This window comes from Heterocephalus glaber, unplaced genomic scaffold, assembly GCF_053883595.1.
Source record: "Heterocephalus glaber isolate CG9 unplaced genomic scaffold, H.glaber_assembly_v1.0 deba00001572, whole genome shotgun sequence".
Lineage (NCBI taxonomy): Eukaryota > Metazoa > Chordata > Mammalia > Rodentia > Bathyergidae > Heterocephalus > Heterocephalus glaber.
Genome location: NW_028258357.1, coordinates 25,430,001 through 25,447,504, shown reverse-complemented (window position 1 = coordinate 25,447,504; position 17,504 = coordinate 25,430,001). Strand labels below are relative to the sequence as shown.

General features: G+C 49.1%; 1 protein-coding gene and 1 long non-coding RNA gene across 2 annotated transcripts in view; one reads left to right on the top strand and one right to left on the bottom strand.

The window, feature by feature from the left end:
* On the top strand, window positions 1–5,197 carry LOC147823631 (uncharacterized). The gene is made up of 2 exons (XR_015443629.1): window positions 1–1,257; window positions 2,633–5,197. It is a non-coding gene; the product is annotated as an uncharacterized LOC147823631 (long non-coding RNA).
* Window positions 5,198–16,764: 11,567 nt separating this feature from the next.
* LOC110349144 (adenylate kinase 9-like) overlaps window positions 16,765–17,504 on the bottom strand; it is a 47,232-nt gene continuing 46,492 nt past the window's right edge. Inside the window, exon 6 of the mRNA XM_087192789.1 lies at window positions 16,765–17,152. Within this exon, the coding sequence (XP_087048915.1) occupies window positions 16,948–17,152 (205 nt within the window). The 3' untranslated portion in view covers window positions 16,765–16,947. The remainder of the gene's footprint in view (window positions 17,153–17,504) is intronic.

Sequence of the window (17,504 nt, the reverse complement as noted above, 5' to 3'; positions counted from 1 at the left end):
GGTCCAGATGGAGCCCAGGCAGTCCCAGGACACCACATTCTTGAACAGCTCCTGTGGAGGAAGACAGCATCACACGGGCAGAACCCAACCCAGATGGTCGATGGCTTCAGCCATCCACAGGCAGGTGGCCGTGGCCTGAGCTGGACATCAGGAAGCTGCAGATATGGACAGAGACTTCTGCAAATAGCCGGTTTTCCTCCACTGCCCACTAGTGATGTCCAACTTATGACCTAGGACCTAGCACTGACGTGAAAATCAGTGGCATTTTCCCCGTGCCCATCCTCCCAAACCTCCAGCATGAGCAGGCAACTCAGTCCCGCTCATTCTGAGGTATTGTCTTCTTTCCAACCTCACCTGCCCTCTGCTCCTTTGCCCAGGTCAGTGGCACATTTCCTGGGACAGCTATGACTGGGGGCTCTGTGCGGGTGTCTGCTATAGAACCCATGAATCTCAAATGCCTACAAAGTGATAAGGCTGGCCAGGTCTCCTGGGAAGATCCCAAGGTGACACATGCTCCTGCCTGCACTTCAGTGCACACCCTCCTCTGCTAGTTGGTCTGACTCCCCGCCCTGTTTCCCAATTGTCCAATTGCCATTGACATCACAGTCACTGTGTGAAGCAGGCATGTGAGTGCCCTGTCTCTACTCTCGACCTCCGCCCAAGGACAGGAGTGGCTTGGGGCTGAGAGACAAGTATAGGTGATGCAGTTGGTAGAAGAAGGAACTTTGATCTGGTAAACTGGGAATGTCAGGACTGAGGAGATCAGTGTGAGAAGGATGGCTGGCTGGCCCTCACCTCACCCCACCCCACAGAGCTCAGCTGCTCACCACATCCATCAAGGTCAGCTGCTCTGCCAGCAGCTTGGGAGAGAAGGCTAAGAGCACCTTCTGCAAGGACCTGTCCTCGTCAGCAGCAGCAGAGAGGCAGGAGTGCTGTGGAGCTGGCTTCTGCTTCTCTCCTGTCTCCAGAGGAGGCTCTTTCTCTGGTGCTGGCTCTGGCTGCAGAGCAGGCCCATGGTGTTCTGGACATGGAGCCGGAGCTAGGAGGAGGAAAGCTCAGCAGTGTCAGTCACTTTCCAGTTCCCTGCGGAGCATAGAAAAGACATCCTGGCCATTTGGGGGATTCCAATGCCCAACCAAAAGCCATGAAAGCCTTCTGGACTGCTGTGGCCCTCACCATCTGTTTCAGCCTTGTGGGGATCTAGATATTCCACCTGAGCAAGGGGAAGGCACAAGGGAGGCTCCATGTCTGCTCCAGGTGAGTTCACTTGCAAGCCGGCCCTTTTGATCTTGATTTGGGGAATGTCCGGTGGATGGTGCCATTCGGACCAGGTTTCCAAAATGGGAGAGGTGGTGCTGGGGAGAGATGAGTGAGCAGCAGAGTCAGAGGCCCGGGCTTTTCTTCCACCCTGCCTCTCTGAGACAGCATTGTGTCTTGTGTGGTCCTCCGTCCCTCGGTGTAGAGGAAAGCTGACCCCACCCCAAGCCCTCTCTGACTGTCCTAGCCTTGGCTGACTTTGTTCCACTAGGCTAATGCTAACCTGGGTTTCCACTTCACACTGATGATCAGGAGACAGCTTCAGAATTGCACCCAGCTTTGATATAAACGATTTTATATGTTTGTCTTGTCAGCAAGACAAGACCAAAAGGCCTAGGTACATAAAGAAGGTGTGTGGAAGTGATTTATAAAGGAAATATATATGTTTACTTGTTGGTTTCAAGTTTGTTATAAAAGGTTTACAGGAATAGAGGTTTCATTCCTTCTGATTTTAATTCTACAAGAGATCTCTGTTAATTGACTTACAAAAAGTTTTAAATAGTCTTATTTATAATTATACACCTAAAATTATAAAGAGATTATAATTCCTTTGGGCTAAATATATTTGAGTGCACCCTAGTTTTAGAAATTGTCTTATATCTTTGTTTTTTGTCCAATCGTACAGCTGTTTTGTTTATAGATAAAGGTTATTAAGTTCAAGGCATGCTCCCCTTGGTGAACAAAGGAGCGGCCGCATGGAAATATTTTCCAGTCTTTGTTCACTAGGGGGACCTCAACAGTTTTCATCTTACCACAGACTGACCCGATAGCTTTCATAGCCTTATAAAAGACTTACAGGAATAAATGTCATTTAAATATATTATTATACTGTTTATATCAATTGTCATCAAAGGGATAAATTCTAAATATGTTATTTTGGTGTGCTTGCACTGGTCATTTTCAAAGGACTAAATACCCTGTAAAAAACAACAATAACAAGGTTTTATTTTTTCTAGTGTACTAAATGTATTTGTACTTTCTGACTGTACAGGTTTTCTAATATTTGTTTATGATAATAGCCTCTTTTTGGTTCAGGTATTTGCCTTTTCATACACTCTAGCTATTTATGATAACAGATACATATATGGGCTATTTTCTTTAGATGGTATCCTATCAAAAGATTATTTATTTATTTGTTTGGTTTTTAAAGATAATAATTTAGATAAAAACTTTTGGTGTTTTTAAAAAATGAGTAAGTTTAACAATGGCTATTTTATATCAAGATGGACATTTACATGTGTTACAAAGGTAAAGTCATCATAATTGTCATGTTAAAATATTATTTGTGGCTCTTTTTTCTGTTAATATTCTACAGGAATTCAACTACTAAAAAACAACCATGACTGATAACAGTAACAGTGCTCTATATTTTAAATTCCAAAATGCTTGCTATTCCGGTAAAACTATAATAGTTAAGTTCATTATTCTTGTTACGATGCTAACGCTATTGACCTTCTCTTCTGGATGTTCAACAACTAAAGTTTGGAGACCAGAACTAAAAGGTAACTGGGCTATGAGGACAGCCAATATTTTGGCCCTGGCCTCTCAAGGTCAACAAAGTTCCAGGACATGAGGGAACCTTCTCTACAGGGTCCTACATCTTTGGTAAGTCACTCAACCTCCTAAACTGGGAGATTGCTGGACACCAGAGGACAATATACTGTGTGCCAAAGGAGGGTCACCAAGAAAAATATCTCCAATGATTTCACTGAAAGCAACTTGGTCAAGCAAGGCCATGACCCATCCAGACGGCTGACACGGACAGAGGAGCAGAGAGGCACTATGCATGGTTCTAAAGTAATGGCCTGGGGAGACTTGACTGACCTTAATAGATAACAAGAGGTTCATATTGATTGACATAGGTCTCACTTTAACTTGGTCTTAAACACCCAGCAGAAAAAATAACCAAAAGAGGTACAAAACAATGACATAATAATAAAGCTAGACTTCAGAAAAATGAAGACACAGCCCACCCATTAAAATCGTTTGGTTCACTCATGACACAGCCATTTCAAAAAGACAAAACTTTGGGTACTAAATAGAAGCAAAAATCATTAATTAGCTACAGGTGTGTACAGATTCTTTTCAAAACAATTAAAAGAAGTTCTTTACAGGTACCCAATCCTAGAAACCACTGATCTCCAGATCTCTCCTTTTAGATAAGTGTTTTTCTGATTCTGTGATAACTAATTAACAATTGTGTGGTGATCAAAAGAAAATAACAAAAAACCATAAAGTAAGAGTATTGGGAAAAAATCACCTGCTTGTCAGCTACAGTCAGGATAAGTTCTATACCAAGCAGCTACAAGATTTATTCCTTTTAAAATAATGTACATCCTTGTTCTCTGTTTATGATGCCTCTTCTCATTGTGCTCATATTTTCTGGACACCTACCCATGTCTAAAAAGATCAAGCCTTTTATGTTACACTTGATAGCCTCAAGTTGGCCAGGGTCCTTGTGGAGGTTATCAGTTCTCTTTATTTTTAAATATATCTAGGAGGCTTCCAAAAACTGAGAGATACAGGAATAAAACTGTCCTGGCCTTGAGTTTAAAGGAGAAGTCAGGTTCATAGTAACACTACACTCATCAGTAGGTTGGCGTCCAAAAGACATTTGCTCAGTTACATACACCTTTTATATTCCAAAAAAAGGATTATAAAGATTATATAAATTGTGTTTATCACTTTTCCACTCATTCTCTAAGAGCAAGGACATGACACAGGGGCCCTTAGATCAGGAGCTATGATCTCTTCCATAACAGTCTCTTACTTCTACAACAAATGAGCCCCTAAACATCCAGCTGTCTCTGTAAAACCTATGTAAATAATAAATAAAAAATTCCATGTCAAATGAAAAAAATTAAAACTCAATGGGCCAGACAGATATGCCCCCCAAGGTACTAATCAATGGTGGGGTACGTTTGGTTCCTGGAGCTCATGGCTTGCCTGGCTATTACTACTCTTGGGACCCCTCAATATTATCTGTTTAATTCTCTGTTTTGGACTGTGCCTGGTTTGCTGTTTTCAAAATTTCTTGCAGGAACGATTGAGGGCATTCACCAGCCAGACAGTCACAGAGTTCATCATGGCAGGGTACCAGCCAGTACAGCAAAAGGAAGAGGTCCCTGCTTGCCACCAGCCTCATGAGATCCAGGTCTAGCCCCAATCTTCACCCCTGGTCAGCAGGAAGCAGCTCCAGAAGAAGAGACCTTCGCCCAACTATCATACAACAAAAGCCTGGAATGATAGGTCTCCCACCACCTCAGCAGCTATTATGTATCATAGCTGCCCTCTTCCTATGGTGCCTTGCCCCATCCCCTGTGTGATGCCATGCCAAGATGGTTGCTCCCACCAAAGAATAAACCCTTCTTCCCAGCATGCCCCTGTTCCCGCCTAGAAAGTAACCGAATACTCGCTCACCTCCTACAACCTAGTGACATCACTGACTCCTCCATTCCCTAGTCACTCCCTCACTCAACCCCATCTCAGCCCCTACAAACCCCACCCCAGTCTCTGTAAAAGACTCTCCCTGCCCCGGCCATATTGCTTTTGTCTCTCCTTTGTTCAGAGACAGCCCCGAAGATCTATTCCCCTAATAAAGGCTTGCTGTGGCCTGGTCTGGTCTTGGTCTTCAGCCCTTTTACCTGACACCACCCTAATTGTATATAAATCTAAAACTTGTAATATCTATAAGCCATACTATGAGTTGTTTTTTTGGTTTTTCTTTCTTTTGGTACCGGGGATTGAACTCGACCTTGTGCTGGTGAGGCAGGAATGGTGCCACTGAGCTAAAGCCCCGGCCCTTCAAGCTCTGTTATGTACACTTAGCCACTCCTCAAATGATTGTGAACTGCACAATAAAAATGAACAGCAATGTAAACTGCAGGCCTAATTTCTAACACTGAATCTCCCACCCTCAGCCATGATAGAACCCTAAATGTATTCCTAAACCTCAACCAAATCCCAACAAAAACCGTAACCCAAACTGCACCTTGCTCTTTCGTCCTAAGCCACTTCCTCACCCTAAATGTAGTGGAACTTTGAGGATGCAACTTCACTTCCTTGGTATTAGAACCCAATGAAGCTGGGCACACTTCTGAACCTGTCTCCCATCCTGACCTCTTGGAGGGAGACAGTGGAGAGGGGAGGATGAGCTTTGACCATTTTCCCACTTTCCGAAGTTCTAGCCACAGCAAGGACCCCAATCCGAGCCTTTTCCGACCTTGGCTTGGCTCTGGTCGCAGATGTGTCCAGCTACTGTTCAGGAGGAACCCACATGTGAGAGAAGCAGCCCAGTGCCCATCCTGGCCGTCAGCGCCAGCCGTGACCTCTCATGGGCAGTGCTTCCCCTCACGCTCAGGGTATGTAAGGGGCCTGCTTGGACAGGGGCAGGCCATGAGGTGTCAGAGCACTGTCCCACCACCCCAACCCCCACAGCCCCCACTTCATGGCTGGAAGTACAGCAAACATTGTGGCCTGTTAGGGTACGGAGTGTTTTGGACTACTTTGGAGCCCAGCCCCGAGCGCTCAGGTGCACGGAGTTTTGTGCCTGCCTCGCTCAGAAAGGATCATCAGTGTGAAGTAGAAACCCATGTTAGCATTAGCCTAGTGGGACAAAGTCAGCCAAGGCTAGGACAGTCAGAGAGGGCTTGGGGTGGGGTCAGCTTTCCTCTACACCGAGGGACGGAGGACCACACAAGACACAATGCTGTCTCAGAGAGGCAGGGTGGAAGAAAAGCCCGGGCCTCTGACTCTGCTGCTCACTCATCTCTCCCCAGCACCACCTCTCCCATTTTGGAAACCTGGTCCGAATGGCACCATCCACCGGACATTCCCCAAATCAAGATCAAAAGGGCCGGCTTGCAAGTGAACTCACCTGGAGCAGACATGGAGCCTCCCTTGTGCCTTCCCCTTGCTCAGGTGGAATATCTAGATCCCCACAAGGCTGAAACAGATGGTGAGGGCCACAGCAGTCCAGAAGGCTTTCATGGCTTTTGGTTGGGCATTGGAATCCCCCAAATGGCCAGGATGTCTTTTCTATGCTCCGCAGGGAACTGGAAAGTGACTGACACTGCTGAGCTTTCCTCCTCCTAGCTCCGGCTCCATGTCCAGAACACCATGGGCCTGCTCTGCAGCCAGAGCCAGCACCAGAGAAAGAGCCTCCTCTGGAGACAGGAGAGAAGCAGAAGCCAGCTCCACAGCACTCCTGCCTCTCTGCTGCTGCTGACGAGGACAGGTCCTTGCAGAAGGTGCTCTTAGCCTTCTCTCCCAAGCTGCTGGCAGAGCAGCTGACCTTGATGGATGTGGTGAGCAGCTGAGCTCTGTGGGGTGGGGTGAGGTGAGGGCCAGCCAGCCATCCTTCTCACACTGATCTCCTCAGTCCTGACATTCCCAGTTTACCAGATCAAAGTTCCTTCTTCTACCAACTGCATCACCTATACTTGTCTCTCAGCCCCAAGCCACTCCTGTCCTTGGGCGGAGGTCGAGAGTAGAGACAGGGCACTCACATGCCTGCTTCACACAGTGACTGTGATGTCAATGGCAATTGGACAATTGGGAAACAGGGCGGGGAGTCAGACCAACTAGCAGAGGAGGGTGTGCACTGAAGTGCAGGCAGGAGCATGTGTCACCTTGGGATCTTCCCAGGAGACCTGGCCAGCCTTATCACTTTGTAGGCATTTGAGATTCATGGGTTCTATAGCAGACACCCGCACAGAGCCCCCAGTCATAGCTGTCCCAGGAAATGTGCCACTGACCTGGGCAAAGGAGCAGAGGGCAGGTGAGGTTGGAAAGAAGACAATACCTCAGAATGAGCGGGACTGAGTTGCCTGCTCATGCTGGAGGTTTGGGAGGATGGGCACGGGGAAAATGCCACTGATTTTCACGTCAGTGCTAGGTCCTAGGTCATAAGTTGGACATCACTAGTGGGCAGTGGAGGAAAACCGGCTATTTGCAGAAGTCTCTGTCCATATCTGCAGCTTCCTGATGTCCAGCTCAGGCCACGGCCACCTGCCTGTGGATGGCTGAAGCCATCGACCATCTGGGTTGGGTTCTGCCCGTGTGATGCTGTCTTCCTCCACAGGAGCTGTTCAAGAATGTGGTGTCCTGGGACTGCCTGGGCTCCATCTGGACCCAGAGAAACAAAAAGGGCAAAGAACATCTGGTGCCCACCATTCGGGCCACTATCACATATTTTAATCATGTGGCCAACTGCACGATCACCTCCTGCTTTGGGGGTCCCAGCACGAGGGCTGGAGGCAAGGCCAGGGTGGTGGAGCACTAGATCTGGGTGGCCAAGCTAAGTGGTAAGAGGGTGCTGGCAATTTCCTCTGGACATCTACAATCTGCCTCTTTTCCTCCGTCAGCTCTTGGGACTGTAGGCTCTTTTCTAAGATGTTCCATGATCCCTAGTGCCTCCTTGTCATGGGGACTCTGACCTCGACTCCTAGGTCATGTGGTGTGGTGGGTGCTGTCATGTGATCTGAGCTTCTTTGAGTTTCACTAAAATCCTCATCCCTGAAAGTTAGCCTATTTAATAAATGGTGTTGGAACAACTGGATTTCCACCTGCCAAAGATTCAAACTAGACCCATACCTATCACCATGCACTAAACTAAGATCAAATTGGATTAAAGATCTAAATATTAAGTTGGAAACACTAAACTTGCTGGAAGATAAGTTAGGTAAAACTCTGGAAGACATTGGCATAGGAAAAGACTTCATGAACAAAACCTCAGGAGCACAGGAACTAGCAGAAAGAATCCACAACTGGGATCTCATCTTATTAAAAAGCTTCTACACTGTGAAAGAAACCACCAATAGAGCTAACAGACATCCTACAATATGGGAAAAAAATTTTAGCAGCTGTACCTCAGACAAAGGACTGCTATCTAGAATATATAAAGAATTGAAAACAATCAGACCCCCAAATTCAAAGCCCCAATTCAAAAATGGGCATCTGAAATGAACAGACATTTCTCAGACAACTAAAAGCAGCAAACAAATATATGAACAAATGTTCAATATCACTCGTCATTTGAGAGATGCAGATGAAAACAACACTGCAATTCCACCTCACACCACAAAGAACTGGCTGCTATCAAGAAATCCAATATCAAATGCTGGTGGGGTTGTGGAGAGAAAGGAACCCTTCTCCATTGTTGGTGGGAGTGCAGACTGGTGCAACCACTGTGGAAATCAGTGTGGAGATACCTCAAAGAACTAGGACTGGAAGTTCCATTTGACCCAGCTATTCCCCTGCTGGGAATCTTCCCAAAAGAATTAAAAGAATCATACCACAGTGATATATGTGACCCCATGTTCATAGCAGCACAGTTTGTAATAGCTAAAGCTTGGAAGCAGCCCAAATGCCCATCAACTGGGAACTGGATAAAGAAGATGTGGGTTTTTTTATAAAATGGAGTACTACTCAGCCATAAAGAATGAGAAACTAGAGATATTTATAGCTAAGTCGATACATAGAGAGGCCATCCTCTTAAGTGAAATAAATAGGACACACGTGTGTAAATACCAAATAGTTTCTCTAGTGTGAGAAACCGATTGTGTAAACAAGGGTTAAAATGATTAAAATGAATAATTGACAATTTGAAATAGGAAGAAAGGTCCAAAGACGAAGGAGTGAAGGGAGGGGAAGGGGAAAGGAAAAGAGGGAAAGGAAAAACTATGAGAAAAGAAAAAAAAAGGAAACAAAGTCTACATAAATAGGGAAGGGTGGAGGGGGTGAAGGGCGGACAGGGAATGGGGGAATAAATAAGAACCAAGATGCATCATGTACAGGTACAAGCACCCAATGGTAAATGTAAATGAATTGTATACCTAAAATGTACCAATAAAAGAACTAAAAAAAATAAAATAAAATAAAAACTCTTCCTCCCTGAGAGTGCTGTCATTTTTGCCCAGTTAGTCCCTCCCATGGCTCCCTGGACATCATCTCACCCAGGAGAGGAAAGGCAGCTGAGGTAGCTGAAACTGGACCAGGCTGATCTCCAGCTGCCCCACCCTAAATGCAATGGTTTCCTCCCTTCTCTCCCTAGGAGTGCCTAAGGCTCAGGAACTTCTCCTCACTGCATGCCATCATCTCTGCTCTGCAGAGCACACCGGTCCATCGGCTGAGTAGCACCTGGGGAGAGGTATCCAGGCAGGCCTGGCTTTCTCCATAGTGACACTGAGGAACACAAGGGCCCATCTATTGTAATAGATCTGACTCTGCCTCCTACATGACCCTGGGAGGGGTTGGGAAGCCAGGGACACAGAGGGGAACCATCACCTTGTAGGCAGGATTCCTAAGGCTCCCTGCACTCACTTCCCTGGGTTTCTGATTCAGGTTACTGTCTTAGTTTTTTTTCTCTTTGCTGAGACAAAATAACCCACATCCAAAGTTAAAGGAGGAAAGATTTAATTTCCTCACAGTTTGCAGTCAGTCTAAAGTTGTCTGGTTCCAAGGAAGGGAGAATGGCAGAGGAACGTTGGAGAGGAGAAGCAGTTGATGGCTGAGTAAGGCAGGCCTAAGGAAGCAAAACAGCAAAATAGTGAGGATGCAGCCAGCAGCAAGCAACAACAGCAGCCCTCTTCCAGTCCCTTACATTCCGTCCAGGATGCACACCATTCAGGTGGGTCACGCCTACAGCCAGGGTGGGCCTTGCCCTTATGTACACCCTGAATTATGCCAAACCAATGAATGGACTCATTTAGTAAGCACACGCCATTGATCCCAGCATCACACCCTCTGGATCCAGCCACCTCTCAGAAGCATGACTTGCCCCCACACGGGACTCTGAGGGGACAAATAGACACAAGCTATAAGAGTTACTTAACTGCCAGGCACAGTTGTACACAAGGGTCTTTCAAGTGAGCACTGGACAGCAACAGAACTGTTTGCCCAGCTGAAACCATAACTGCCAAACCTGACCAAACAGATGATCAGTGGAAATGGGGAGGGGACCCAGAGGGTCAAAGGAAAGGTCCCATCCCAGTCCTGGGGCTCTCATACATTTTAGATGAACCCAGCTAGAATCACTCACTCAGGCAGGTTGTGTCCTCTGGGTTCTCAAATAAAACAAATTTGAACTCACATACCTCCTATTATTCTGCAATTCCTCCTCACTGTTTCCTCTCTCAACCAGGAAAAGCTTCAAAAATTTCAATATATTGTGTGCCAAGGACACACAGAGAGAAGGAATCTGCTCATGAAGGCAATTTTGAGGCTCAGATCTGGGGTGAAGGTGTTTGAAACAGAGAGAAAGGGGTGAAATTGGAAAAGGTTCTGTGCCAGATGGGATTGTTTTTCTCATTTGAAGCTTGAGAAATTCCAGTTGTATCTTCTGGAATCAGGGTACTGGCTGTATCTGTCCTTTTTTAAACTGAAGGCCTGGGGGCACATGAGGCTTAAGGGATGTTGCTGGGCTCTCCAGGGAGGGTGGATGAGCTGGCAGAATCAGCAGGTCTCTGGCTGCCATGCTGGTCCCTCCTGCTGGAAAGTGGCTTCCCCCATGCAGTTAGCTGGAGGTGGTAAGGCTTCCTTACTCCAGCAACTTGGCCCAAAATATTTTAGAAAATCAGGACCTGTTCCTCTTCCATCTTCACTAAACCTCTGACAGAAGGGGACACCCTGACTATAATGGAGAAATCCCACTGGGACAGGTGGTCAAGGGGAAGCTCAGCTCCTGTGCCAGTGGGTACACTTGGGACTGATTCATGGGTATGATGTCACTCCCCTCTGCTCCTTTGATCACACTGATGGGTCTTCAGATTCCTACTTCAGTGTCCAGTTGGCAGCAACACTGTCTCCTGACGGATGTTAGAACTATCTTGAGGATGCATGTATTTAATAGTAGATCCTAACTGATCTGATTTCAGAGCCCATTTCCCAAGGAAGTATGTCCTTGTCACTCAGAGTTGACAACTTGGGAGGCCACATTCTCCGTGGCTGAGCAGAGGCTCTGTCAAAAGAACTCCCTTGGGGGATTCATAGGAGGAGGTGAGGTTGGGTGTGGCCTCCCATCTAGCCCTGGGGCAGAGACTGCGGGGGTACGGGACAGGCAGGAGCTTCTCAAACATGCTGTCTGAGACCTGCTGCTCTATTCCATTGTGCATGGGCATGGCAGGGTCTCCAGACACTCATCAGGAGCTCAGAGGAGGGGACAGTGGGCAGGGCTGGTGCTGGGATGTGGGGTGAAAGGAGCTGAGCTTTTACTTCCAGTGGGCGAGAGGAGCTAGCTTCCCTTATACTGCTCTGGGAAAGTCTTTGTGCAGGTAGCAGTGTGGCAAGGAGCAAAAGTTGAGGTGCTTTCTCCTGGATGCTCCTCAGAGTGGTGAGGATTTCAGCAATTATGTAACATGGAGCCCTCAGGAGGTGCTGTGAGGCAGGTGCATGTTGAGATGGGGAAGCGTGCTCAGGGTTTCCAGGCCACACACCCAGGGTGACAAACCAAGGCAGCATGGGAGCTGGGAGTGAATGGCCAAGCATAGTCAAGTAGTAACAGAGCTGCACCAGCTGACAGGAGCCAGCTGTGCGGGGTCTCAGCTCAGGGAGACAGTTTTATAAGGGCAGAAAAGTCTCAACATCCCTGTCTAACCTGGCAGGAGGGGCTCTCCAAGAAGCTCACCCTGGAGAACAAGCCCCAGAGAGCCCAGATGAGGCAGCAGCAGCAGAAGAAGGTGAGTGTCCAGGGGTAGGGAAGGTCCCAGGAGTCAGAGGACAGGAGAGCCTCCCTTCCTTCCAGAACATTCCACACCCAGAGAGCAGGGTGCCTTCCTCCTCCAGCCTTTCCCTGCTGTGCTGGAGATGCCTCCATCAGAGAGGCCAAGGCAAGACCCCGGAAGGGCTGCACATAGCACATACGGGCTACAGCTGGAGATGGGCACAGCATCATGTGACCCACACCAGTCATCCCCATGGAAGCTAGGCAGGGTGGCACATGCCTGCAACCACAGCACTCTGGGAGGCGGAGGCACAAGGATCTCACAAGCTCGCGCCCAGTTTAGGCAACTTCATGCCTCAGCAGGTCCCTGTCCCTGAGTGAACAATAAAAAAGGCTGGGGATGTAGCATGGTGCAAAGGTGCTAGTTCCAGTCCTCAGTAGGAAATAAGGAAACCAGCACCAGGGAGGTAACTCGGGGTGTTCCGTGTCACAGGAAGCCCGGCAGGGAGATGGGAGGGAGAGAATTGGAAGGACTTAGTTCGGAGTCCCAGAGGGGCAGGAGACGGGTGTGTGCAGGTTCAGGGGGACTTCCACGCTCTAAGTGGGAGCGGGGCTGGGTGCTCATCCTCTCCACCCGACGGCACAGGGTTCCATCCCCTTCCTGGGCATGTTCCTCACTGACCTGGTGATGCCGGACATGGCAATGAAGGATTACCTGGATGTGAGTGACCCTCGGGCAGCAGCTTTGGGAACAGGATCCTGGGGCTTGGAAGGGAAGGCCCCTGTGTTGAACCCTCAGGTCCTGGCACTCAGCAACCTGCTGTTACGAGGGAGATCCTCACACCTGGCCCTGGGTGCTGGAGGCTCCAAGTCCATCCTGCCTAGGGGTGAAGCACCCTCCACAATGACCCCAAGTACCTTTTTTCCAAATCCTGAAGCCGTGGAGCTGCCTGGCTGCAAAGCTGCAGCGGCCCTTGACTGAGCTGGACTCAGTCTCTCCTTCAGGTGCTGTCCAAGGGAGGAGAGAGAAGGTGGGGCCCCAAGGCCAGGAAGCACCTCCATGGCCAGTGCTCCCTTCCTCTCTGAGGCCTCAGTTTCCCTGACACCGACTGCCATTTGGATTTACGTCCCTCAGCCACAGCTCCCCTGTGCTTCCTCTGCAGAGCTCAAACCTGCCCGGGGTCCTTGTCCTTCTCCATCCACTCCTGGTCCCAGGGGACCCTGCCACGATTCCAACAGGACCAAGGCTGGGGTGGGCTATGCATGGCTCAGGCTTTCTCATGCGCTTTTGCTATCTGCCTTGCAGGGCAATCTTGTCAACTTGGAGAAAATACAGAAGGTAAGCAGCTGTGTCCTGCACCTCCAGGAGGGTGGGAAGGCAGAACTCAGAAACCTCCTGGGCTGGACGCTCCTTGGCTTCACCCTCTGCATTGCGCCTTATTAGGAGGGTTTTGTACACACAGAAAGATGAAAACCATCGCGATGGAGTGTGTGCACAGGAGACTGGACACGTGTACAACTACCTGGACATGGGGCAGTTTCGGCCCACATCCGAGAACAGCTTAGGGCTCGGGTGGGATTGAGAGGATGAGGGGACAATTAAGGGAAAGCCCTGCAGACCAGCCCTGAACTCTTCCTTCCTTGCTCATGGCCCTCACCTCATGTCCAGTGCCAGCCCTCTCAGAAGCCGTCTGTTCCTCTTGCCCCAGGAAGCCAAAATTCTTCAGAAGATGCAGCTGTTCCAGGTGGCAGCGAGGAAATATAATTTTCAATGTGAGGAAAATGTTGAGGTCTGGTTCCACTCGAGGGAGTGGCTCAGTGAGAACGAGAGGTGAGGCCAGGCAGGACTCGTGTGAAAGCCCAGGGTTGGGGAGGCTCTCCCTGGCTGCCCGCTGCGGAGAGCCTGTGGCCACGGCTCCAGTGTCAGCCACAGACCCTGCTGCAAGGCGGCTGCAGAGGCAGTGGGACTCGGGCTGCTGGGCGGGCACTGGGAGGGAGACTCCAGGTGGGGCTCCCAGTGGACTCACAGATTCCTCTCTGTCCCACAGCTACAACCTGTCCTGCCTTCTGGACCCCTGAGCCCAGTGGGACAGCAGCACACTCAGGGGCAGGAAGACTTCGTCCTAAGTCTCAGGAACCCCTGAAGGCCCACACTGTTAGGGCCAGACAGGCTCGGCACTCAGTGAAGTCTGAGCTGTGAGCTCCTGACAGAACTGGCTGTCATGTCCAGCTCCACTCTGACCAGCCTGGGATCAGGGTGGGGCATCTCACCACTGTTCCTCAAGCCCCATTGTCACCAATTTGATTTGCCCTTCCAATGCCTTTTTCTTTTTCACATATCTTTAACTACTCTGCACTTCTCTTGTTTCTCAGAGTTTTTATTCAAATTAATATAGATAAGGTATACATTGTGTTTTCCTCTTTTTATGATTTTTTTCACTTTAGGCCATTTAGTCTATAGGTCACTATAGGTCAACGGAGATCACTGCTTATGAAAGTATTTCATTTTCTGCTATTAAATTTGAGAGTCTATCTGTCCATCCATCTATACCACAGTCATGAAATATCTTTACAGCTTGCGGCCATTATACACCCTGCATTGAGGCCAGGTGTGTGAACTTCCTGCTCTTTTCCTTCAGGAGATTTACTGGACCACATGTGGTGTCTGTCTGTCTCTCTCTTCTTCGCTCTCTTGCATGGGTTTTAGAATCCAGCCTCCAGCCTTCTAGCGCTATAGTGTCATCCTCTCTTTGCATTGTTCCCATATTCATGATGTATCAGCACTGCAGATCAGTTAAATCCTCAAAGAACACAGCCCAAGCTTCCACTGCCACAGGATAACACCAGGGAAAAGGCATAAATGTTAATTGTGTATGCTAGGTCAAACCCTTCTCCCACTGTTTCAAAATTGGACAGAAGAAAATATTTCCAAATTTACTTTAGAGGCACACTGTACCCTGGTACCTAAGCCAGACAAGGGTGTACAGGAAAATTATAAGCCAGCATCTGTTATAAACCTATATACAGAAATTCTAAACACAATTCTAGCAAGCTAAGCTTGGCAGTATATTGCCAGGACCATTTACATGATCATGTGGAGTTTATCCCTGTGATACCATGATGTCTGGACACATTCAAGTCAGGAAATGTGGTGCCACACAATAACAGAATAAAGGGGCAAACACCTAAATGGTCACCTCACCTGATGCAGAAGGAATGCATGCTAACATTATGGATCTTTTTTTGATAGATGTTCTAAGCAAATCGAGTATAGGAATGTAAGTCATGCTCAGTGGTGAAAAGCTGAAAACCTTTAAGGTGGGAAACAAGACAAAGATAGTCACCCTCAATGCTGCTTCTCAACATGGTGCTAGAAATGGGAGGCAGAGCAATGAAGCAAGGAAAAGAAATAAAAGCCATCCAGATAGAAAAATGCAGAAGAGTTGTCACTCTTTAGACAGGATCAAAAGCTGTTAAAACAAATGCAGTGAAGTTACAGGACACAAACCAACATACAAAGTCACACAGGCAATGCACAAAGGAAATCAAGAGAACAATCTCTTTAATGAGCCACAAAAAAGAAAATAAAAACTTAGTCCTCTCTTTTTGAAAAGGACTTGTCCTGATTTCAGAAGCCACTGTGGCTTCAGGATGTGGACAGACCTCTCAGTGCCATGCACAGGACAACCACAGTGGCAGGAAGGAAAGAAAGAAAGAAGGGAGGGAGGAAGGAAGGAAGGAAGGAAAGAAATACAGGAGTCTTTCCCTACGCACTTGACTTCCTGGCACAGGGCTTGGTCCATTTTCTGGCCCCTTCCCAGGGTGTTGGGGTCACCAGAATATTTACATCACTGAGCCAAATGCATGCTGGACTCAAGCCCCCCCTTTCTGTCCAAGCCCTGAAAGTCCAGTATAAATGCATGCCTGGCCTTGGTAGGAGGTTCTCCACCCTTACAAGCTAGTGGGAAGTTTACACTGTTTTATTTGTTCTTTTCAAAATTCCAGGCCTTGGACAATGAGCAGGGGCACATGGATGGACAGGATAAAGAAGGACCATGACAGCAGTAATTTCCGGGGTGGCCCTCCTCCAATGTTGATATCAGAAGTAGTACTGCTGGGGCCCCTTGTCTATTCCTATGGACTGCCTTGGCCTCCCTGACCCCACTGAGGCGCATGTGTGTGCTGCTTTGGGCCGATCCAGGCTCACCGGACCCCAAACCTCACCCGGTTTTAGCACTTTGTTGTCACTGAGACACATTCCCTGACACTCACTGAAAAGAGCACAGATTTGTGGCCGACAGGGTCCCCTGTGTGGGTCCCCGGCACAGGATTCTTCAGCAGGGTGCCCGGGGCACCAGGTCTCCAGGGTGTCTACACGCACCAGCTCCCTGGCACATGCGCTCTCCACGCGCCAATTTGGACATGCAGAGGACCCCAGCCCAGCGACTTCCCTCCCTTCAGAGGTGCCTAGCCCTGCCCTATCCCCAAGCCCTGCTCTCAGCCACCGGGCCCAGGAGCCTGCGGTTTCCGAGGGCGAGCTCAGCAGGCGGTCCCCGGGAGCGGGGCCAGGACATGACCACAGGCAGAGGACGGCGCGCCAGGCCACACTGGACAAGGCGAGGGGCACTGTCATCAGGGCGCCCAGGGCCGGAGCGCCCCATCGTCCCCGCTGCTCGGGGCTCTGCGGCACGGTGCGGACCTCCGCCAGTCCCCGGTGTAGCACAGCCAGGGAGTGGTCCGGACACTGCAGCGCTCCCTGCCACCCCCCCACCCCGCCCCCACCCCGCTGGTCCCCGTGCGCCACTGCATCCTCCTGCGCCCAGCTCCGGGCTCGCCGGTGTCCACACTCCCGTAGCCGCGTGTCTGAACTGGGCTCCTCCACAGACGGGACCCGGCATCTCCTGGGGCCCGGCCAGGCCGGCCTGGAGTCCACCCACGAGGCGTCGGTCCCCGAACTTCAGGGACCGCGGTCACCGAGTAGGCTTGGCGTCCCCCGCTGGCCGCGCAGGCTCGCTGTGTGCTCTCCCCATTGGCACCCAGGGCAGCGCGGAGCTTCCGGGGCACAGAAGCCCAGCAGAGGCGGCCGCCCTACAAGCCGCCTCCCGGACCAGGACGACGGGGACACTGTCACGCAGAGGACCGCGTGGAACCCAGGAGAGCAGCTCAGAGCGCGGGCTACCGGGAAGAGAGGAAGAGAGGATCAATTTCCAACAAAGCTACCAACAGCTGCCATGTGCTAGATACCATGATGTTCTACAGTAGGATGTCGAGCAAGTTCAGTACATGATGTGATGTTCACACATGACAGTGTTAAATATGCGAGCATATGCATACTCTTAGAATCTGAGGATATTGGTCTATCATTATCCTTTAGCTAGCAGGAACCTGAACTGTTTAAGTTTTTAAAACTCAAGCTGAACCTTGCAGGGTTTTCCACTTTTATCCTTGTAACAATATTTTCTCCCACACTACATAAAGATTTGCGTTTTAGAAAAATCAGTACCCTGAATTTTCCTGGAGCGTGGTG